The 24522-nt window shown below is 41.8% G+C and overlaps 2 protein-coding genes across 3 annotated transcripts; one reads left to right on the forward strand and one right to left on the reverse strand.

Annotated features, from left to right (window-relative positions):
- Positions 1-152: 152 nt before the first annotated feature.
- Positions 153-5846, reverse strand: THYN1 (thymocyte nuclear protein 1). 2 transcript variants are annotated; one of them, XM_045038548.1, is made up of 8 exons: positions 5701-5846; positions 5322-5457; positions 3404-3585; positions 2591-2659; positions 2191-2325; positions 1084-1179; positions 680-830; positions 153-358 (listed from the first exon to the last, which is right to left on the reverse strand). In XM_045038548.1, exons 2-8 carry the CDS (start codon positions 5371-5373, stop codon positions 312-314), a joined length of 732 nt encoding a protein of 243 aa, XP_044894483.1. In that variant the 5' UTR covers positions 5374-5457; positions 5701-5846; the 3' UTR covers positions 153-311. The 2 variants fall into 2 exon arrangements, with proteins under 2 accessions (XP_044894483.1, XP_006936872.2); XM_006936810.4 differs by having other exon boundaries at positions 2191-2283; positions 5701-5845.
- A 26-nt stretch (positions 5847-5872) lies between these two features.
- On the forward strand, positions 5873-22563 carry ACAD8 (acyl-CoA dehydrogenase family member 8). Its single transcript, XM_003992595.5, has 11 exons — positions 5873-6033; positions 7774-7874; positions 8505-8674; positions 9340-9449; positions 9813-9889; positions 10492-10629; positions 15109-15244; positions 15339-15436; positions 15804-15956; positions 16591-16693; positions 21787-22563. Exons 1-11 carry the CDS (start codon positions 5925-5927, stop codon positions 21837-21839), a joined length of 1248 nt encoding a protein of 415 aa, XP_003992644.1. The 5' UTR covers positions 5873-5924; the 3' UTR covers positions 21840-22563.
- Positions 22564-24522: the final 1959 nt, after the last annotated feature.

Below are 24522 nucleotides of genomic sequence, written 5' to 3' on the forward strand. Positions count from 1 at the left end.
AGTAGGGGTAATAGACAGAACCCTGCACCCTGGAATTTGCTACAGTAAAGGAAGATGGTAGAGGGTAACCCTGCACCTTACTGATGGGCAGAAGATCTGCAGTGGAGTAGTCTACCACACCTAGTGCTACTTTAAAAGAAAAGCTTCCCAACTTTGATATTAATGTTTTATTGAAAAAGGTACATGAAAATCACCTACGTACACAATCCCAGGTCAACATAACAAGAAAGCCTTCTCAAACCTCCTTCTGTCTTACAAAAGCTTGAATTCTTTGGAACAATGTCTTGCCTATTCCAGCAACAGGGTCCCAGTTAACTTGGTTCCTTTTCCTCCAGGCTCAAAATAAAATCGAACTCCTCTACCAAAAAAAAGGGGAAAAGAAAGCAAAGAATTAGGAGGTGTGTCTCTTAAACAGGGAGGTTGTGTCAGACATTTCATATTGTTACTGAGGTAGGTTGTCATTCATTCAAAAACTATGGAATGTTTTACTATGTGCCAAGCACTGCTGGGCACATAGTAATGAGTAACTCCAGACCTATTTCCTCCTTCGTGGATATTATAGGTGAGTAGACAGGCTCAAAGAGGTTAAATACTGTGCCCAAGCTTAATCAGTAATAAATGTGAGTTCACGTAGTCATTCTAGTATGTGAGTAATATAAAAGAAAGGGCCCACTCTTACCTTGGGTCAGGGGCTGAATTGAGAGTCTCTGGCGACTGAAGAGAGCCATATTTTTTAAGGGGCCTCCAGTGGCTTTGTGAGCTTGGTGATGGGTTTTGAGCTCAGCCAGGGTGATGAAACGCTTCATCATCCGAACAAATTGTACATCCACCTATGTGACAGAAAGTGTATGGGACAGAAAGACACGTGCAGGTAGATTCTGTCCACTGTGTGCTTTAGCTTCTTATGGGAGGTTCTTATAGGTAGGGCTGCCAGTGTTCTGTTCCTATTCCCAAAGCCAGGGTAACCTCATCTGAGTAAGAACTGGACTCTATACCTTGACCTAAAGACACCCCACACCTTCTTCCTCCCTCTCTTTGTCCATTCTTTTCCTTTCATGAAATAGGAAAAATAGTAATCTTTACCATGGACCATTTGGGGTTGTCTTCCTTGCTGGATGGGTCATAATGGGGATTGTTTTTCTCAAATTGTGTGTGGTCTGGGTAAGCCTCCTTCACAATCTGAAAACAAAACCAAGTCTCCAATCATTTGCCTGTACAGTCAGCTCCATGGCCATTTTTAAAAAAAAAATTTTTTAACGTTTATTTTTGACAGAGAGCATGAGTAGGGAGGGGCAGAGTGAGAGGGAGGCACAGAATCCGAAGCAGGCTCTAGGCTCTGACCTGTCAGCACAGAGCCCGATGTGGGGCTCAAACCCATGAACCAACCGTGAGATCATGACCTGAGCCAAAGTCGGATGTTTAACTGACTAAGCCACCCAAGCGCCCCTCCAGGGCCAATTTTTAATTCTAGTCTGACTTTCACTTCTGACCCTGCACATTCTAACCCCTTTGGCTGTGCTGTAGAGCCAATGAAGGCTCAGATATCTGGAAATAATATACAGGCAAGCATAGGAATCAATCTTATTTTGATAAAATCTTAAAAGTAATGTTCTAAAACCAAGTATTAAAGGTTATTATTGGTGCCACTGTCTTTCCACCTGCAGTTCATAATTTTATCCTAGTAACTTCTGATCTGGAAGAACTATCATCAGGCCTGTTTTTTTTTTTTTTTTAATTTTTTTTTTCAACGTTTATTTATTTTTGGGACAGAGAGAGACAGAGCATGAACGGGGGAGGGGCAGAGAGAGAGGGAGACACAGAATCGGAAACAGGCTCCAGGCTCCGAGCCATCAGCCCAGAGCCTGACGCGGGGCTCGAACTCACAGACCGCGAGATCGTGACCTGGCTGAAGTCAGACGCCTAACCGACTGCGCCACCCAGGCGCCCCTCATCAGGCCTGTTTTTGAGTGAAAGACCAAGGCACAGAAATGAGAAGTCTGTACCAGCGGGACCTGAAATGAAGGCCTTGTTATAGTCCTTCTCATACTGAAGAGGCCTGAGTGGTGACATCAGGGATGGGGAGGAGGGTACTTCTTTTTTGTTAACTGATTTAAGCTTTGTTCCTTTATAACTACATGAGTAAGTTTCCCTGAAGGGAGAGGGATTAAGACCAATGCCTATACAACTGACCTTCACAAGTCCTGCGATGCCTGGCTCTTTGCAGTTGCTATGGTAGAAGAAAGCTTCTTGCTCCAGCTTCATGGCTCGAAGGAAGTTCCGGGCCTGTCCGAGGGGAGAATAAACAACTACCTTCCTCCTCACCCACTGGAAAACACTAGCTGTTAGTGGAAATCAAGTCTGCTTTCCTTAGATGAGGTTTTCTTTTCTGCAGCTTGCCTTTACCGAAACACCCAGACTTGTATCCAGACCATTTGCAAACTGCATGCAGAGTAATTAAGGTATTTTTGAATACATTTTCTATTTTATTATCTGGGCCATTGGCCAAGAGATTTTGCTACTGAATAAGTTATGGAAGGAGGCAGGCGTTTACCCAACGCCTGGGTCTCAGGCCCTGCTTTTACCCTCTTACCTGGTAGTTGCGAACACCATCCCAGCATGCTGTCTGTTTGGGCTGTGCTTTAAGATCCTCGATGCTGAACTAGGCAACAGGAAATGAACCCATTCATTAAACAATCTTGACGCCAACTGGAAATAATATGGAAGTAGATAGTTTCTTCCCCTACACTGAGGGTGCTACTTGCTATAGTGGGAGTATGTAGTTTACTGGGAAGTAGTTCCGCAAAGCCACTTCTGTTGGGCACATGTAAGTAAGCCTTGTATTAACTTGTTATCCTTGTTAATTAAGAAGATCAGTTGAATGGATAATCCAGATGATAATGTGTTGGTTATTTGTATTTTACTAATTAAGGTACTATAGATTCTATAATATTTTTCTCCAAGCTATTATTAAAACTGGTTTATATTAATTCACTGAATAAATACTAGCTGTTGGCAGAGAAATATGTAGGATTATGGCAGGTGGCAAGAGTAAGGCAACATAAGATTGAAATGTTGCCCAGGTCAGGGTGTGGCAAACTATAGGTTTTAGGCCTGATTTTGTAAATGGTTTTATTAAAACACACCCACACCATTTATTTACATGTCGTCCATAGCCACTTTCTTGCAACAGCAGCAGAAATGCAACAGCAATGAGAAGACCTGAAAACCTAACATATTTATTATGTTGCTGGTAATAAACCTTGCTGATTTTATTCCTTATTTCCTTATTATCTTTCCCTTAACTCTACCCTTCAGAGAAGCTGGTGGACTCTGTGGTGTCCCATATTTATCTCTTATCTAAAAAAACAGCTTGAAGGGATTAAAGACAGGTACCTGGTCTCACCTTCACATCTACACCTTTCTCTAATCGGCTTTCTGCCTCTGACTTCATCAGCCAGTAACTACTTAGATTCTTCCCACAGGTTTTAGAGGCTGAAGTCTTCTGAGGGCTGGAGTTAACCACTTGAGCCGATGCCCCCACTGGGTTCTTAGTCTTGGTACGTTTTCCTGCTGGTCCCTTATTGTCTGCAATAGAAACAAACAGCAGAAACTGGTCATGCTGGCTGAGAAGTAATGTTGCATTGTGGGGAAAGCACATGCTTTGGAGTCAGACCTGGATTCAAATCCTGGATCTGTCGATTACTAGCAGTAGCAACTGAATTGCTGAACTTCAGTTTATCTATAAAAATGGGACAGGAATGCCCATCTTCACAGGGTATCTTCTGGATTATCCATTCAGTGGGATAAGAATACCTTACATGGTTGTGGGTTAGGATCGACAGTCCTAGCAGAGTTCTGACTTGTGTTAAGTAATTTTCTTTCTTTACCTCACTCTCTTCTGTGCCCTTGCTGAGGCTATTTCTCTCCAATGAGGAAACCAAACACCTACTCCACAAACTTGTTTTAGAGATTAAGTACAATAGTGCTAACAATGGGTTTAGACAATGCCTGGCATTATAATAAATGCTCAATAAATATAAGCTATTATTATAATTATCATCTCATAGTTCTTTTTTGCTTGCTCACTGTGCTTTGTGGCCTGCTTCCTTTCAGCTCCTTGAAGGTGCCAGAAGAAGCTGGATAAAACAGCTCATTCTGTACTTTGTAGACTTGGCAAAGATGACTTTATCCTAAGAGAATTAGAGAAAATGTTCCTGGAACATATTAGGCACTCAATAGCTTAATATGAGTTGTTAAGTCCATACTCTATGACGGACCCTAAGCTCTATTTGTTACCCTAACAGTAACTCAGTTAATCTGTATAATGAGATACTCTGTTCATCTGCTAAATGTGTCCCAGATTACACACTTAGTAAACAATATAATCAGGAACTGTCCCCTGGTCTATCTGGATCCACCCTTAATGACTGTACCACACTGCCTCTGAATTTAGTTCCACCTCTCCTACATCAGCCCTCATTAAGTATCATTTATGGGTGTCTAATACTCAGAACCTCCCTAGCCTAGTTGATCAGGTGGTCCCTTTGGAGGAAAGCACACTGCAAATACCATTATGTGTTGTTAAATAACACAATGTATTGTAGTCAATCTGGAACTTCTGCCATTCCCAAAAGTACTTTAATTGCTTTGTTTCTGCACTTCATCTACTTAGAATGCCATTCATTCTTGTGAATATAAAAATGTCATTGCATTTTCTCTGCCTGAGGGAAGACTTCCCGTTCTTTAAGGCTAGATTCAAGTTCCACTTCCGTTTCTGGCAGTCCTTACTGCCCTCACACCCTTAGCCATCTAGTTTCCTAGACCTTTTCACTCATGTCTCTTTGCATTTTCCATGACAAGCAGAACTAGGCTTTTTTTTTTTTTTTTAATTTTAATGTTTTATTTATTTTTGAGAGAGCGGGACCGGGAGCTGGGGAGGGACAGAGAAAGAGGGGAACAGAAGATCTGAAGCAGGCTCTGCGCTGACAGCAGCAAGCCCTATGTGGGGCTCAAGCTCACAAACTGTGAGATCATGACCTGAGCCACTGTCTGACGTTCAACGAACTGAGGCACCCAGCAGAACTGTATGTTATTGACCTTAGTACAAGCCACCCCTTATCTACTATTGCTTTAATGAACAAACAAGAAGCTCTGGGTATAAGCTTGGTGGGAAGAATAAAGAAGATGGAAGTCAATTAGGAATAACGTAACAGAAAATCCACAAAAGGATTCTCCCGACAGACAGGGAGTTGAAAGTGAGCAGTACGAAACAGGTCCTAGAGAAACTAGGGCCGCCTTTTTGCAGCCTAGGTGCAGCTCACCTGGCCCAGCAAGCTCGGCAGACCCAGCCAGCCTCTTCCGGGGTCTCGGCATGGTTCCCCTGCGAGGGCTGAAGTGCAGAGGATTCTGGAATCAACCAAGAGTACAAGAGGCAACTCTGAATCTGCCCCCAGAAACCTGTGCAAAGCAAGATGCAGACAATGAGAGGAAGCGGAGTTTCAGTCCCGAGGGTCTTTTGCGGACCTGGACTTGGGCCCGTCAATCCTTCCCCCAGTTATCTATTCCATCTTGCATAACCTGCCGCTAACGTCTCCTCGGTTCGTAATCTGATCCTTCTCCCATTTATTCCCCATTCTCCCGCTACACTGACCCAACCGCACAGCCTACACAACCCCAACCAACCACCCCAGGCTCCAGCACCTGGTCACAGCGTCCCAGTCCGGAGCATCAAGTAAGACCCGGCTCTGTTGCGCCGAGACCCCGGCGTCTCTGGGAATTGTAGTCCTGCCTCTGGAGCAGGCCTCCCTGAATCTGGCCTGTGAGGGTCGCTGGATGCACTACAGCTCCCAGGGTGCACTGCGGGCCTGGCTCCTGCAGTAGCGAACGAAACCCGCTTGCAGATCCTGTGTGGAGCAGAGGCTACTATGTTGCGCAGAGGCTGCTGGAGCCTGGGAAGGCCGCTCATCTGCCTGCGTGGTGGTCTGCAGGCCCCCGCCCAGAGCGGCCGCCGGAGCTTGGTCTCCTGCATCGATCGTAAGTCTCTCCCCCGGTGTGCGGGGAGGGAATGCAGTGGTCTGCGCGCCCGTAGAGTGCATTGTCACCCCTGGCTTGTCGTGGGCCGTCACCGGGGTCATCACCCCAAGGCCCACCTGCCCTCTCCCAAATCGGCTTCCCTCGCTGGCGGGTCACCCCATCCCGTCCACCTGGCTGGCTTCCCTTGGCCGCCCTCACTCTCTGCTGTTTCCATCTGTTGCGCCCCTGGCCCTCGTCTATTACTCTTCCACCCCATCCCCTCCGTGGTCGGGAAGCCAGGCGTCCGAATTTGTGCTCCAGGCCTTCTGCTTAAGCCCTGTCTTTCCTCCTGCCTACTTCACAGGGGCCCTCTAAAGATATATTAAGATAGGAAAATACTTTGTAGTTACAGCTTAATCTTTGCTGCTGATGCTGTTTGTTAATTGTTCAAATCTCCTTAAACGTAGTTGATATTATCGACTTCTTCATACATTTAATACGTTTACTTGTGAAAACAGTAACTAAGGGTTTTACAATTATCCTCACAACTCTGAGGTAGATTCTGTTACGATCCCTGCTTCCTGATAAGGAGTGGATATAGAGAGAGGTGCAGAAACTCATGACTTTGTTTCATTTTATTTTGTTTTAATCATAGGTCATTTAAGGGTCATAAAGGTAGTAAGAATGTAAAAAGCCTGGTGCTGGTTGTGTTAGATGAAGGAATGCTCCTTCCTTATGTGACACAAGATTTGCTCACATAAATTTTATGATGTAACACCTAAAACCTTTTACTATTGAAATTCCTGCGGGGAAAATAATTATTATTGCAAATGGGAAACTATGAGAATTGACAGACCTGAATGTTTTTAAGTACCAAATAATTTGGATGTGACGAACAGAGAGTGATAGGGGCCTAGGCTGACTAGGGATAGATACCCAGCCACTTTGTGATTCTGTCAAGTACCTAACCACATTTTTTTCTTCTGAAAAAAAACAAAAACAAAAACAAAACAAAACAAAAACCTTTCGAATAAATGACACTTCTTCATTGTAGAATAGGTGATGAATCCCTTAGATTACACCCAGATCTATAATATACACTAGTATAGAATACTGTTTTCTTCTCCATGTCCTAAAACTCCTTCATAAGTTGCTGCCCTGTTCTAGCATTTAGAATTTGGTAAACAAAATTACCCTTGCTGATACCAAGGCAGGTAAGGAGTTTTCTGGCAACAAATAGATTAAATATTAAATAGGTTAATATTAAATAACAAATAAATTCGTTGGAGTACTTCCATCAGCTAGTTGTGTAACTTCAACCAATGAGGTACTTTTTCACCTTTAAAAGAAAGTATCTCTTAATCAGTAAAATTAAAGGAAATTGTCCTTTAATGTATCATTCCACATATTAGAATATCAAATTAATGGGAGTGATTAACAAATATTTCTTTGTTTCATTGCATAAGTGAAAAGTGATTAAGACAATTGTGATTTGTATTGTATTTTATGTATCATATATTACATATATACTCATTATGTATACTTTCCTCATTCTACAGATGAGGAAATTTACTCAGTATATAGTGCAGCCCCCTCATTTTACAATGGGATAACTGAAGTTGATTGGGGTTCCTGACTTACCTTATTGTGTAAGAGAAATGCTGTATTAGGTCAACTGTCCCAGCTTTGTGGTTCTTGCTCTTGGCAATATCCTTCCCTGACCCCTGTCCTGGAACTGAGTGTATACAATCTTGCCCACAGCTTCCATGGGACTAAATGAAGAGCAGAAGGAATTTCAGAAAGTGGCCTTTGACTTTGCTGCCCAGGAGATGGCTCCACATATGGCAGAGTGGGACCAGAAGGTGGGAGTTCTCCTTATGGCTAGATGTTCCAAAAATGCCTCATGTGGTGACCAAGATCTCCTTGTAGTCCTAACTTTTCAGTGTTTATTCTCCATGCACAATTCTTACTGCAGATTAGAGTACTGGTAATGGCGTGATTCCTTTCCTAGAAACATCCTCATCATCTTGTAGAGACCTGTTGGTTTTTTTTTTTTTTAACTAATTATTCAGGGAGGGGCACAGAGAGAGGGAGAGAGAGAATCCCAAGCAGGCTCTTTCCTGTCAGCTAATATGGAGCTCCATCTCCCCATCATGAGTTCATGACCTGAGCCTAACTCAAGAGTTGGTTGCTTAACCAGCTGAGCCACCCAGGTGCCTAAGACCAGTTTGTTTTTTTGTTTTTTTTCTTTTTTAATTATACAAAGATTTGGACACTCTTAAAACCAAGGCAATTCTGATAATAAAAAGAAACTTTAACACTAGAAAACCAGTACTTCCAGAATGCGTTTTAACTGTTATAGGTAACAAATAGCCTGTTATGTTAAGGGAATACTACAGTCTCCCAAATGCAAACATCTTAATCCCCCATTGTGCCATTTAAAGGAAAGTCCATCTGTGAATCACTTATTGATGACCCTGGTTTTTTTGTAGGAGCTGTTCCCAGTGGATGCTATGCGGAAGGCTGCTCAGCTAGGCTTTGGGGGGGTCTACGTACGAACAGATGTAGGTGGGTCTGGACTGTCACGGCTCGATACCTCTGTCATCTTTGAAGCCTTGGCTACAGGCTGTACCAGCACCACAGCCTATATAAGCATCCACAAGTGAGTGCCAAAGCTTGGTGAGCACAACAAAGTGCTCATACCAATTGACTGCGAAATTTCAGATAAAGAGAGAAAAGTTCATCTTTGAAGGTTGACTGCCGTTGAGGAACCTAACTGTAAAAGTTCACACTAGGCCTGCTATTGCCTCTTGGACTGGAATCTGTCATGTTGTATGTTGCTTGGAGAATGATGTCTGTCAGCTTTCTCTCAAATCCTAGATTGAGCTGGAACCAAATAGACTTCTCTAGGACAGTGCTTAGGGCCCTGATCCCCTCTTCCTCAACCCAAAGACAAAGCCTCCAGGAATTTGCAAAAGTACCTATATAACTCTTTGATTTTTAGGGACCTTATTGAACCTAAATAGAAGTAGCATGAACATCCAAGTGAGAAATACCTTGACCCTGATTATCTGTGGGAACTGCGTGTTCCGGGAATATGTTTTAACCTAGGCCTTTCCTTTAAAGTTGAATTTCCTCAGTGGCAGCTTTTCTCTTCCCACTCTCTCTTCTGCTTCACTCTGCTTTGCTACCTGTGTTCTCCTTCCCCAGACCTTCCCCCTTCAGATGTCTTTTTCTCCATATTAACTCTGTCATTGTTGTTTCTTCTTCTTCTTCTTTTTTTTTTTTTTTTTCCTTTTGGTCTTTTCTTCTTGGTGTACCTGTCAGCATGTGTGTCTGGATGATCGATACTTTTGGAAATGAGGAACAGAGGTACAAATATTGCCCACCGCTCTGTACCATGGAGAAATTTGCTTCCTACTGCCTCACTGAACCAGGTGGGTTTGCCACACTGCCAGCAAGATGAATCAGGAGATGCTGCTCAGGCAAAGCATATAACCCTTATTTACCATGAAGTTCATCCATTCCTGTGGCCTGATGTCACAAGACTCAGAGGCCTCTAGGCCAGAGTCTCTCCAGGCTGTCGACTGGAACTTCCTTGTAGGAAAATAATCTGATTGCTGTCCACCGTTTTCACCAAATACAGAGAGTTCCTTTGGCTGTTTGAGTTTCAAAGTAGGAAACACTGAGCTGTTTGTTATAAGGAAAGATTTCCTTGGAAATGGAGCCGTGCTGGGTCTCCCTTAACTTCACTGACTTTGTCTCCTACCCTCTCTGCTTCCTTTTGATCCCTGCCTTAGGAAGTGGCAGTGATGCTGCGTCCCTTTTAACCTCAGCGAAACAACAAGGAGATCATTACATCCTCAATGGCTCCAAGGTACCAGCATACCCACCTTACAGAATTGTTCCCATCTTCCTGCTGATATTATCTAGATCCTTGCTCTCTGCGAGTTAATATTTCCTGGGATTTTTACATGTTGGGTAGAGAACCTCTGACCTATTTCCCTTTATTTACCTTCACTTTCTATCTCTTTTTCAAGTTTATTTATTTATTTTGAGAGAGGGGGAGAGAGCGCAAGTGGGGGAGGGGCAGAAGGAGAGAGACTCCCAAGCACACTCCACACTCAGTGCAGAGCCCAACACAAGGTTCCATGTCAATGACCTTGAGATTATGGCCTGAACTGAAATCAAGAGTCAAACGCTTAACCGACTGAGCCACCCAGATGCCCCGCTTTCCCTTTCTTCTGATCTGAGTCCAGATAATTTTGCTCATTTTTGTTTATCCTTTTTATAGTCTCATCACCTAGATCCCTGATTCCCCAGTCAGCACAGGTTCTTTTTACCCCTTCTTCATTTCTCTGTGCCATCATATACCTCTTAGCACCCTACTGTTGGGAGAATCCCTATGTTTTCCCAGTTGTTGGGCTGCAGGAATGCATGTGTTTCTTGATCCTTGTGCACCCCCTCTCCAACCACCAGGCCTTTATCAGTGGTGGAGGTGAATCAGATGTCTATGTAGTCATGTGCCGAACAGGAGGACCAGGCCCCAAAGGCATCTCATGTATAGTTGTTGAGAAGGGAACACCTGGCCTCAGCTTTGGCAAGAAGGAAAAAAAGGTGAGTGGTTAATGGACATGAATCAATTCAAGTTCAAGCAATTCAAGAATCTGTTACCTGCCAGACCTACCTCTGTTCTATTTGTTCTGTTTGAATAGGTTCACATACTTGCTAACTTGCATTGGAGGCAGTTGCTCCTATTACAGTTTCAACAGGAGCAGGTGAAATAAAATAGGGCATGTCTACAGAAATACTATGCCATTGGCAAAAATGGTAGAGTTTGTCAGTAAGTTCCATAAGCCACCTGTCATTTTAGTGTGAGGGATTTCTCTATTGTCTGCCTCACCTCCACTTTTGACTTGTGTTTTTTTTATTTCATTTTTTTTAATTTTACTTATTTTTGAGAGAGAGAGCGAGAGGGAGAGAGAGAGGAAGAGTGCGAGCCAGGGGAGGGGCAGAGAGAGAGGTAGAGAGAGAATCTCAAGCAGGCTCCATACTGTTAGCGCAGAACCCAGTGCAGGGCTCAAACTCACGAACCATGAAATCATGATCTGAGCCAAAATCAAGAGTTGGACGCTTAACTGAGCCACTCAGCCATAGCCCCTGACCTGTGTTTTTTATCCAACTTATTTTAGTGCACACTTTTATCCCAGGAAAAAATACTTACAGAAGATCTGTTGGTGACTAGAAGTCTCAGGAATGAAAAGCATATCAGCCACTTTTCTTCTTTAAATAAAAATAAAATAAAACTCATTGGAGATGATTATGGGTATTTCAATAATTTAAGAAGAAGGGTGTTTCCACAGGTGGTTTGGGAAGACATTTCTAGGATTAAGAAATCTCCTAGTCAGGCCATGAACAGTAAAACTATGGTTATGTAACTGTAGCTGGTGGTAAGATGAGACCATTCAGATTTGTTAGGGCAGGTGACCAGAATTGTCATCTGCCTCCAATATGTACTGTTACAGTTATGACTTTGGGGGAGAATTCAGGTAATGAAATGACCCCTAAATGTACTTCTCCTTTCATAGCTCCTAGGGTTTCCATATTTCCCTTCATGAGCCTTCCTGATATTTTATAAACTGCCAAAGAGTTAGAAGTTTTAGTGCCCCTTATCTTTATAGGATAATAGGTTTTTACTAGATTCCTGCCATGTACAAAGCCTGATGCTGGCTTCTGGGATGGGGAGGATACAAAAGTCACTCCTAGCCTTGTCTGAAATTATAAGACGTATGCTGTCTTATGTGTATAATGTATGTGAAGATATACAGCTATAGGATATCTTAATTCTAGGAATGTCTGCTTTGGGCCATATGACATAGATCAACTTACATAGTCTGGCACATAATTTTACAGGATTGAGTTATGATGATTCAGGTTGTCTGTGCTTATAAAGGTAGTGATAATGGGGCGCCTGGGTGGCACAGTCGGTTAAGCGTCCGACTTCAGCCAGGTCACGATCTCGCGGTCCGTGAGTTCGAGCCCCGCGTCAGGCTCTGGGCTGATGGCTCGGAGCCTGGAGCCTGTTTCCGATTCTGTGTCTCCCTCTCTCTCTGCCCCTCCCCCGTTCATGCTCTGTCTCTCTCTGTCCCAAAAATAAATAAACGTTGAAAAAAAAAAATAAAAAAAATAAATAAAAAAAAATAAAGGTAGTGATAATTGTTTCAACACACAAGGGTAGTATCTACCTCAGTATTCTGTTGACAGAATACCAAAGCTATCAAGGTTAGTGCCTAGAGAAAAGTTATAAATAAGTTCCAGAAACAAAAAGTATATCTTTTCCTCCTTTCATTTTCTATTTTCTCTCACTTTTTAAGTGTATACATTTTCTTTTTTTGTTGTCTTTTTTTAATTATTAGTTTTGCTTTGTATATGTTTCAACGTAAGGGAAATCTGGAAGGACATCTCTTTATGCATTTGACAGCTAGTGAGTGCCCACTGTGTGCCAAGCATTCTTCTAAACAGTAGGGATGGAGCAGTGAACAAAGACAAGCTCTGCCCCCATGGAATTAACTTTCCAGCAAGCAGAGAGAAGTCACAGACAGGTGAATAAGCAAGGTGCCTTCTGGAAGTGTTCTCTGCTACAGAGGAGATAAAACAGGTTGATAGGATACTGATTGAGGAGAGTTTGGGAGCTTCTACAATAGACCTGAACTCTGAGAGGTCATGACTTTTGAGATGAGATCCCAAGTATATTAGAAGGAACAACCATAGGAAGAATTCTGGGCAGAGACAACAAATAGACAGATGGCCTATTTGGGAAATGGAAAAAATGTTCAGTATGGTCCTAGAGAAGTGAGCAAAGAAGAGAATGGTGTAGGTGTAGGATGAAATTGGACAGCAAGCAGGGCCTTCTAGACCGAGATGAAGAGTCACCCATTGATCCCCATGGTTGACCTGACTGTTCTGGTGACCCAAGCAGCCGGCCTTTCTCCCTGTTCCATGCCATCTTTCCTGCAAGTATGGCTGTGACTTGGTATATTTAACACATTGTATAGCTGAGAGCTTTAAACTACTAGTTTTGCATTGACTTTATGGGAAGGTAATGAGGACTTTATCTTGGATTTAATTGTTAAAAGGTTTTGCATAGGAGAATGAGTTTTGTCATAGGAGGGCTGGAAGTGAGGACTCTCAGAAGAGGGAATGAAGATAATATGTAGAACAGAAGTCAAGAGTGACAGAAGGAATGGGCTCTAGTGGTAGTGGTCTAGCAGTTCAGGGCCTTCAGAAAGGGAAAGGGGGTATCTGTTCTCACTGGCTAAAGCTACCCAGGGGCCCAGATAGGATTAGGAAAGGAATTCTCTGCATAGGGGAGGAAGGTAGATGTTTTTATAGTAAGGGGTTAGAAGTGAAGAGGTAGCAGATATTTGTTTTGGGCTCTTTAGAAATATTATTAAAATAATAATTTTTGTTTCAGTCTTGCTTTCAGGTGTTTATTTGGGGAGATAGGTTCTCAGGTAACCCCTGTACAGGCCAATATTGGGAGGTTTGAGACTTGTAGAGATTATGGGAGCCTAAAAGAGAAGTTCAGTGTTGGCTCAAGTGACCTAGAAGGCCTCAGGAGGTTTCATTTAAGCCAGACTTTGATAGAGAGAGCAGAATAAGAAAAATATGGATTGAAAAAAACCTAGTGGCACAATTTGAGTTGAGACTACCAATAGGTGACCAATAGAAGAAAAGGCTGGTAAAGAAGGACGGGCCCAAATTGTACAAGACCCTAAATGAAAGGTTGAGGAATAAAGTTTATTTGCCAACAGAGGGAGCTATTGAGTGTTTTTATGTAAAGAAATGGTCATGTAAAGGCAGTAGTGTTTATAGAGCTATACGAGAAGTGGGAAATTTTATATAGTCTTGTGCTTTTCAAAATCTGCCTCATTGAGCCTTAGGGTTCTTTGAAACCTTGAAGTACCTCGAAGAAGAGATGAGGAGGATCAAGTAGTGAGGGCCTTTATCTATTTATATATGAGACTTCTGAATAAGATTTTATTTGAAGAAAGTGGCCCTGTGGGCTTTCCAGTCCAGTTCTCTTACATAAAGGAAAACCGAGGCCCCAAAGAAATCAAGTGATTTGTTCAGAGATAAATACAGCTAGTTTCATAACATGGACTACATCTTAGGTATTTAGAATTCTCTCTGGGCTCGTGGCTGACATATTCAGGGATGTCCTGGTAAATCGGCTCTCCAAGAAAAACAAAAACCAAAACACTCATATGTAAGGCCACCAACCTGTTATCACTGAATGCCACGTTAGGAAAAGATGCGTGTAATTGGCTCATGTGAGCTGCTGACAGCACATCATTAGATCTCTCTGCAGCCAAACACTCAACCAGGTATTGCCAGCACAGTGAGTGTTATTCCTCTCATCTAATGATAACAATCTTAGAAGTAACACTAAGCTTTTAAAAGGAGAAGTGTGACTGTATTCTTGATAATCCTTGTTATCCTTACAGAAGGACAAATCAAATAATCCTTATATTGTCTGTTTTTTTTTTTTTTAATGTGTGTTTATTTTTGAGAGAGAGCGAGAACACACAAGCAGGAGAGGGGCAGAGAGAGAGGGAACAGAGGATCCAAAGGGGCTCTGTGCTGACAGCAGAGAATCCAACATAGGGCTCAAACTCACGAAATGTGAGATCATGACCTGAGCCAAAGTTGGACACTTAACCAAGTGTGCCACCCAGGTGCTCCCCCCCCAACTTTTTTTTTTTAAATAAAAGAATATACTTGTAGAGGGACTAAAAATTAGGACAGTTCTGCCCCAATCCTCAAAGAAATTGTGAGAAATGTTTGTGGATAGGTTAGTCTGGTAAAGTAGACATTAGAAACCAGATAATATGTTAAAAAATGTTTCACTGAAAAAACAATCTATGACAATTGACAAGTGTTTAAGTCTGAACTTTTGTATTTTCTCTGATTTTAAGTTCTCAAGGTCTAAGTCCCAGGATAATGGAACCTGTACTTCACAGGGTTTCATCAACAGAGAATGGTGCCCTAAATGCTGCCCTATTGGGCAGCCATACAGTCCCTGATTTTTGCCAGGTGGGGTGGAACTCACAGCCAACCCGTGCCGTGATCTTTGAAGACTGTGCAGTCCCCATGGCCAACAGAATTGGGGATGAAGGGCAGGGCTTCATCATTGCCATGAAAGGACTGAATGGAGGGAGGATCAATGTTGGTGAGAACACAACAGGATGGGGCAGGGAGGTAGCGGGCTCCAGCAGGCAGCACTGTGCTGACTCACTTGAAATGTTGGCACTCTTCCTTTCCAGCTTCCTGCTCTCTAGGAGCTGCTCATGCTTCGGTCATCCTCACCCGAGACTACCTCAACGTTCGGAAGCAGTTTGGAGAGCCTCTGGCCAGTAACCAGGTCATTTCCCAGATGCCCCTGCATTTGCTTTCAGCTCTGTGTGAGATCTGCTTTGTGGTCCACATCCTCTAGGAGGGTGAGGCTGTGATTTCTCATTGGAATTTTGCCCCCATCTTAGAACTTATGTTCTAATTTTATCAGTAATCTTTTTCAGGAGGTAATATTGAAGTGCAGGGCAAGTGAAGTGGTCTTAGAACTCATTTTCTCTGTAGAAAATACATTTCTCTGCAAAGTCTGAAGAAGACTTTGAAGCTTGGGGTCACTTAGGAAAGGTACCTCATCAGAGAAGACTTATGGAGGTCCCCAGATCAGGTGCTGGTCTAAGCCTGTCTATCTTGTCTGGTTCTCTTCTCCCCTGTTGCTGCAGTACCTGCAATTCAAACTGGCTGATATGGCAACAAGGCTGGTGGCCTCGCGGCTGATGATCCGCAGTGCAGCAGTAGCTCTGCAGGAGGAGCGGGAAGATGCAGTGGCCCTGTGCTCCATGGCCAAGCTCTTCGCTACAGATGAATGCTTTGCTGTGCGTGATGGTGCCCTCTGACTGTCTTGGGTGGACAGGGACCAGCTTTTGGGTCCAGGGATGTTGAGAGCCATTAGTTAACTCCTCAGATGCTGCAGAGATCGCCTTGGGGCTTACGGATATAAATGAACAAATGAGAGGTCTGCTTGGGAGCTGACTTTTTATCTGCCTTGTGCCATTGCACACTCCACTGTGGCACTGTCATTTGATTGTGTTCTAGATGAGACACTTCTTTTGGAAGAAGGTTCAGAGCCTTCCAGTGCCTCTTGTTCAAATTTAGCACTATGCTGTGTTTAAATGTCAAGGGCTAAGCCATTTCCACATGAGGCTGCATTGCCACTAGATGACACCATGACTTCACATAATCCCAGCCAAAGTGCTTGTGGGCAGCCTCTGCCCTGCAGATAATAAGCAAGAAAAGCAGAGCTTTCTGAGTTGCCTGCCTGGTGGGAACTGGTAAGTTCAGTAGTTGTTGTCCAATCACACAGAATACAGAGCCCCTTTTTGAGCTTGGCTGGTTATCTGTAGGTTGTTCTTCCTCATATTAGTTTACAGGAGGCTGGGGTGGAAGGAGAAGCCACTTGTTCCATAGTCTTCCCAAAATCAGAGATGTGTAGTCCCTATCTCCCTGCAGATCTGCAACCAGGCTTTACAGATGCATGGAGGCTATGGCTACCTGAAGGACTATGCTGTTCAGCAGTATGTGCGGGACTCCAGGGTCCATCAAATCCTAGAAGGTAAAAATTGCCAGAGGTTATTCTCCAGAATGGTTATAGGGTCACCACTTTCCCTGGCCTGTCTGTCCCTGTGCTGGCTGGTTCTCAGGGTTCCATCAGATCCTGTCTGTCTTTTGCCTTCCTCCTTCCTCTTTTTCCTGACCCTACTCTGGAAGTGCTTTTTGATGCCATACAAGAGCACTATCCTGGGAGTCAGGAGGCTCTGCTTTGTCACCAGAAATAAGCTGTCAAATCACTCCATTTCTACTCTTTTTCTTTGCAAACTTTAGAGAGCATTCAAACTCAGATAATACATGAGAAAGCATTTTGAAAACTGCAGTAGTAACTGTTCTTTACTCTCATAAAGTACTTGGTCCTCAAGGATCCCCAAACTTCGGTACAGTAATTAACACAGCAAATGTGAGCTAATTTGATCACCAGGAACCTCTATAAATTCATATCTCTATAATATGACTAATGGATTTTTCAGTAAACTAAATCATATGGGTATCTTCTTGGCAATCACAGAGTGGATTGGGCTGGGAAATGTGTAAGCTGTTGGGAGTATGGCTCAGGGCATGGCCTTCTCCACACTCCACACCAGTGACTCCTGTCCCAGTTAGTGTAAACAGCCAGGGGTACTTACACTGTAGGAGAGCCAGATGGGGCAGAGGCTTGTCTAAGTGACTTTCAGTGGTGCGATGTGGGGCTGCTTCCATGGTGGCAGAGAGGCTTGTGGGCATTGGTCTCTCTGCCATTTTCAAAGCATTCTTCTCAAACCTGAAGAAGTGTCAGAATCACCTAGAGGGCTTGTGAAAACAGATTGCTAGGCTCTGTGCCCAGAAGTTCTCACTCAGTAGGTCTTGGGTAGGCCTAAAAATTTGCATCTCTAACAAGTTTTCAAACGAGACTGTCACTGTGTGTCTGGGAACGCCACTCTGAAACTGAACCCACTGCTCTGGTGTGATGACCAAATCACAGCTTGTAAAAGTTAGAGTTCGCTTTCTTCTGCAAACCCCATTCCTGAAGCACATCGATGAGGTCAGTCACTCTTGCTCAAATTCTTCTGATTACTCCTGTGGTTGTTTCCTTACCCAGCTTTTATGAGTGTGTGAGACTTCACCTTTATTCCAACTCTGCCTTTTAACCTTGTAAGAAGAAATGGGAAAGGCCAGATACATAGATTTCAGGCCATGCCATCATCCACTTCTAGAAAATTTGGGGCACTGGTCTTGATCACTTTGTTTCATTGTGGACTTCGTTACTGGATAAATCTGAAATTTTGGCTTGGTTTTATTCGAGATGTGTGATTACTCATTCTTCATGGGGGTTCATATTTCTCTTTGCATTAAAACCCACTGTAAAAATGAAGCAAAAAGTTGACCCCTCCTTTCAGGGAAAATGTTTTTGTTTGTTTGTTTTTTTAAAACCAGCCAGCAAATCCTAGAAGGTAAAAATTGCCAGAGGTTATTCTCCAGAATGGTTATAGGGTCACCACTTTCCCTGGCCTGTCTGTCCCTGTGCCGGCTGAGTCCAAGCCAGACGCTTAATCAACTGAGCCACTCAGGCAACCCTAAGATTTGTTTCTTGAAGAGGGCCCATATCAGTATAAACTTGCCTGTTAGAACTGCTTTTGTTCTGCCCCAAAGATTTTGCAATGTTGGCTTTCCATTTTCATTTGTCTCATGCTATTTTATTTATTTCCTTTTTGATTTCTTCATTGACCCATTGGTCGTTTAATAGCATGTTGTTTAGCCTCCACATGTTTTATACCATCGTGGTTGAAAAAGATGCTTAATATGATTTCAGTCTTCTTAAATTTATTAAGACTTGTTTTGTGGCTTCACATGTGATCTGTCTCAGAGAATGTGCCCTTCCATGTGCACGTGAACAGAATATTGTGTTCTCACATTTTTGGATGGCATGTTCTGTATATATCTGTGATATCCTCAAGTCCTATCTGTTCTAAGGCGTCATTCAAAGCCATTGTTTGTTTATTGATTTTCTGTCTGGATGACCTATCCATTGATGTAAGTGGGGTATTAAATTTTCTTACTATTATTGTATTACTGTTAATTTCTCTATGTCCATTAGTATTTGCCTTATATATTTAGGTGCTCTTGTGTAGGCTGCGTCAATATTTATAATTGTTATATCCTCTTGTTCGATTGATCCTGTTATCATTATGTAATTACCTTTTTCGTGTTTTGTTGTAGTCTTTATTTTAAAGCCTATTTTGTCTGATATAAGTATTGCTTCCCTAGCTTTTTAAAAAATTTTCATTAGTGTAGAAGACCTTTTTCCATCCCTTCACTTTCAGTCTGTATGAGTCTTTAGGTCTGAAGTAAGTCTCCTATAGGCAGTTCATAGATGGATCTTGTTTTTTAATCCATTCAGTCACCTTTTGTCTTTTGATTGGAGCATTTAGTCCATTTATATTTAAAGTAACAGTAATATTGATAGCTATGTACTTATTGCCATTTTGTTAATTGTTGTCTGGTTGTTTTTGTTCAGTTTCTTTTTTCTTTTCTTTCTGTCTTCCCTTGTGATTGATGACTTACCTTAATGTTATGCTTGGATTCCTTTCTCTTTATTTTTTGTGCATCTCTTACAGGTTTTTGGTATGTGGTTACCATGAGGTTCATGTATAACACCGTATGTATATAGCAGTCTATTTTAAGTGATGTTTGCTTATATTCAAACACATTATAAAAGCACTACATTTTTAGTACCCCCCCCATTTTATGTATTTGATATCATATTTTACATCTTATTTTATGAGTCCCTTAACTAATTTTTAGATATAAGTGATTTTACTATTTTTTTCTTTTAACCTTCACACTGGCTTTATAAGTGATTGATTTACTACCTATATTACATTTGCTTTCACCAGTGAAATTTTTCCTTTCATAATTTGCTTACTTCTAGTTGTTGCCTTTTTTTTTTTTCAACTTAAAGAAGTTCCTTTAATACTTCTTATGAGGGCAGTTTAGTGATGATGAACTCCATTAACTTTTGTTTGTCTGGGAAATCCTTCATTTCTCCTTCAGTTCTAAATGAAAATCTTGCCAGTAGACTATTCAAGGTTTTAGGTTTTTTCCCTTTCAGCACTTTGAATATATCATGCCATTCCCTTCTGGCAGCAAAGTTTCTACTGAAAAACCGCTCTTACCTTTCTGGGTACTTTCCCTTTTATATAACTATTTGCTTTTCTCTGGCTGCTTTTAAGGTTTCTCTTTATATGTAATTTTTACTATTTTAATTATTATATATTATATTATATTATATTATATTATATTATATTATATTATATTATATTATATTATATTATATATATTATATGTCATGGTTTATCTTGTTTGGGGCTTCCTTTTCTTCCTGAAACTAGATGTCTGTTTTCTTCCCCAGAGTACGGAAGTTTTCAGCTATTACTTCTTAAAATAAGTTTTCTGCATCTTTCTCTTTCTCTTCTCCTTCTGGGACCCCAATAATGCAAATGTTAGTATGCTTGATGTTGTCACAGAGGTCCCTTAACCTATTTTTTTAACTCTTTTTCTTTTTGCTGCTCATCTTGGGCACTTTACACACTACCCTGTCTTCCAAATTGCTGATCCATTCTGAATCTTCTGATGTTAATTCCCTTTAGTGTATTTTTCATTTCAATTACTGTACTCTTCAACTACTTTTTGTTTTATATTTTATGTTTCTTTGCTGAAGTTCTCACTAAGTTCAAACAGTCTTCTCTCAAGGCCGTGAGCATCTTTATGATCATTATTTTGAAAGTTTATCAAGTAGATTGCTTATCTGTTTTATTTATCTGTTCTATTTATCAGTTCTTTGACTGAGGTTTTGCCTTGTTCTTTCATTTGGAGCATATTCTTGTCTTCTCGTTTTTGTTTTTGTGTATTAGATAGCCCAGCTGTGTCTCCTGGTCCTGAAAGTAATGTCCTGGATAGAAGGCATCTCCCTGGTCACTAGAACCCAGCATTCCAGGGGTGTCCCCTATATAGGATGTATGTGTCCTACTGTTGTATCTGTGCTGCTGGGTGGGGTTAGCCCCCACTGTGGCTGGCTACCAGGCCCAGCTCGGGGTCATCTGGGGGTGCTAGTGGGCAGCAGTCACTTTGGGCAGGAGTGGGTACTGATCTAAGGCGACCTGCTGGATATGGTGGGTGGTATCTGCTTGGAGGGACATCTATCTGCTGGGTTGAGTGTGTTAAGCAGGGAAGGTCTGCAGAGGAATGCCAGGGTGGGACAAAGAGTGCTGGCAAGGTAGGTGGAGAGTGTCAGATCTTGGTCCTACAAGCATCTAGCTAACTAACCTATAGGAGTACAAGAAAAATGCACTTGCCAACACTTTCATTCCCAAAGTTCCTACAGATCCCTGTCCCTCTGGCACACACTCAAACATTAGTCATTAAGCCTCCCTCATGTATGGCCCAGGAGCTTTTCAAACAACTACCTCTGTCCTGAGCTCCGAGTGACTGATATTGTGTGTGGGCCCTTTCAGTTTCCTGTAGCTCCCTGGCTCTCCTGGAGTTAAGCCCCACTAATTTGCAAAGCCAGACAATATGGGGCCTCATCTTTCCAGTGAAGATCCCCAGGGCAGAAGGTGCCTGATGTGAGACTTGAACTTTTCACTCCTCAGGAAGGACCTCCACACCTGTGATATCTTCCTGCTTATGGGTCACTACACTGGGGTGTTTTGGCTCCTGACCATCTCTGCCCTTCCTACCCTCCTCAATGTGATGTTTTCTTTATATCTTTAGGTGTGGAATAGCTGTTCTGCTAGAGTTCAGGGTCTCAGAGTCAGTTGCACTGTATGTAGTTTCAGCCTTAGTGTGTCCATGGGAGGAGGTAAGCTCAGCATCTTCCTACTCAGTCATCTTCCCTCTCCCAAGAGAGGTGTTTTTAAGGGTACGTTTATTTCTTCCTGACATTTTTCTGTGCTTTGGAAAGCAGTCTGTGATAATCCCATCCCTCTCAGTGTTAAAGCAACAATTGTAGTTTACACCTACTCCTATCCTGAGTGAGGCTTGGAGCACACTAGTTAGAGGTTTACGGAGCTCTCAGACTTTGCTGCAACTAAATCCTTATTCTTTCTGTCCTTGCAGGTAGCAATGAAGTGATGAGGATGCTGATCTCTCGAAGCCTGCTTCAAGAGTAATACCCAGACTTGATGTTCAGGCATGACAGTTAATGTACAACTTGAATGAGCATTGAGTGGTTCATGTGGACTGTTGTGTTCCAGTTGAGTCATGGATTAGATTGGAGGCCTGAGCTCTTTCACCTGGGCCCTTCATCTGTGTGTTGAGAGCAGCATCAGCTAAAGGACTGGGACAGAGTCTTGAGCAGAACTGGAGGAGCTGCCCTGACTGGGAGTATCACAAGTAGACATACTACCTTGTTTTCCTAATGCAGAAAGGTGACCAGTAAAGATTCATCACCAAATCAACGTTCTCTCTTGGATCTGCATTGTCTTGACTTGTGTGCATTTTGCTGGTTCCCCGAATCCTGCTCCCAGGGTTCTGGATATTTCCATTGAGGGTTTTTCCTGATTATAAAGCAAAGGTGTGGGAGAGGAGAAATGGAGAAAAATGTAGTTTTATCTTTTGCTGTCCTCTGTACCTCAGCTAAACATGCAGAAGGTTTCTGTGGGTTGCATTTTCTTTGTAGTACTGCTGTGAATGTGAATCATGATAAAATGAATATTCAGGCAACCTAACTCCTGAACTATGATTTAGGGGATAACCATACTTGTAGACTTGTGAACATCAAAGGCTGAGATTATGTGGAACTCTGAATATTTTTTATATTCTTTTTTAGAAGTATATGATCTAGGAATGTTATTCAAGTTTCTATAACCCTTCCTGATAAATACTTTGAGCGTATTTTTTTTTCTGCATTTTTCTTTCCTTTCTTGAAGTTGCTCCTCTTTATAAATATTTTAGTCATTATAAATATTTTAGTCACTACATTTATAAATAAAATCTATCCCCCTCAGTATCATCTCTAGTTCTGTTGAAGTTAATTTTTATTTTTTTTTTAATTTTTTAATGTTTTATTTATTTTTGAGAGAGAGAGAGAGACAGAGTATGAGTGGGGGGGAGGGTCAGAGAGAGAGGGAGACACAGAATCTAAAGCAGGTTCCAGGCTCTTACCTGTCAGCACAGAGCCCCACACAGGGCTTGAACTCATGAACCACGAGATCATGACCTGAGCCAAAGTCAGATGCTTAACCAACTGAGCCACAGGTGCCCCAAAGTTAGTTTTTATTTTATCCTCTAAGCCTTTACAACAATTTTTAAAATTTTTTTGATATTTAATTAAACATTTAACTAGATTTTGGAATAATAAAAAATCTCTCCTTAACCAAAGTAGCTTATAAATAATAGGCTCCTTATATTACTAGTGGATTTGTAAATTAAGAATTGTTTATGGGTTACCTGAGTGGCTCAGTCGGTTGAGTGTCCAACTCTTGATTTTGCTCTGGTCATGATCTCACAGTTTGTGAGATCGAGCCCCATGTCGGGCTCTGAGCTGACAGTGTGGATCCTGCTTGGGATCCTCTCTCTCCCCTCTCATTCTGCCCCTTTCCCACTCATGCTCGCATTCTCTCTCTCTCAGAATAAATAAACATTTAAAAAAGAACTGTTTATAATTTATGAAAGTAGATTTAAAGTAATATTTAAATGGAGACTTTTTGGAGAACCTTGTTATAAATTATGATCATTACAAGTGCTCATCATAACAAGTGCCCTCCTTAATCCCTATCACCTATTTAACCCATCCCCTTACCCATATCCCTTCTGGTAACCATCAGTTTGTTCTCTATAGTTAAGAGTATGTTTCTTGGTTTGCTTCTCTCTTTTTTTCCCCTATGATCATTTGTTTTGTTTCTTAAATTCCACATATGCATGAAATCATATGGTATTTGTCTTTCTTGGACTGACTGACTTCACTTAGCATAATACTCTTTAGCTCCATTCATGTTGTTGCAAATGGCAAGAATTCATTCATTTTATGCCTGAGTAGTGCAATTGCTGGGTCATAGGGTAGTTCTATTTTTAACTTTTTGAGGAAACTTCATACTGTTTTTTACTGGCTGCACTGGTTTTGCATTCCCACCAACAATGTATTAGGGTTCCCCTTTCTCCACATCCACAGCAACACCTATTGTTTCTTGTGTTGGTGATTTTAGCCATTCTGACAGGTGTGAGGTAATATCTCATTGTAGTTTGAATTTGTATTTTCTTCATGATGAGTGATGTTAAGCATCTTTTCATGTGTCTGTGGCCCTCTGTAGGTCTTCTTTGGAAAATTGTCTTTTCGTGTCTTCTGCCCATTTTTTGATTGGATTATTTGTTTCTTGGGTGTTGAGTTTTGTAAGTTCTTTTTATAATTTGGATACTAACCCTTTATCTGATATGTCATTTGCAAATATCTTCTCTCATTCCATAAGTTGCCTTTTAGTTTTGTTGATTGTTTCCTTTGCTATGCAGTAGCTTTTTTATCTTGATGAAATCCCAATAGTTTATTTTTGCTTTTGTTTCCCTTGCCATAGGAGGCATCTCTAGTAAGAAGTTGCTACGGCCAGTGTCAGAGAGGTTACTGCCTGTGTTCTCTTCTAGGATTTTGATAGTTTCCTGTCTCATATTTTGGTCTTTCATCCACTTTATTTTTATATACAGTGTAAGAAAGTGGTCCAGTTTCGTTCTTTTGCATGTTGTCCAGTTTTCCCAACACCCTTTGTTGAAGAGACCATCTTTTTTCCATTGGATATTCTTTCCTGCTTTGTCAAAGCTTAATTGACCATATCTTTGTGGATTAATTTCTGGGTTTTCTATTCT

This window comes from Felis catus, chromosome D1 (assembly GCF_018350175.1).
Source record: "Felis catus isolate Fca126 chromosome D1, F.catus_Fca126_mat1.0, whole genome shotgun sequence".
NCBI lineage: Eukaryota > Metazoa > Chordata > Mammalia > Carnivora > Felidae > Felis > Felis catus.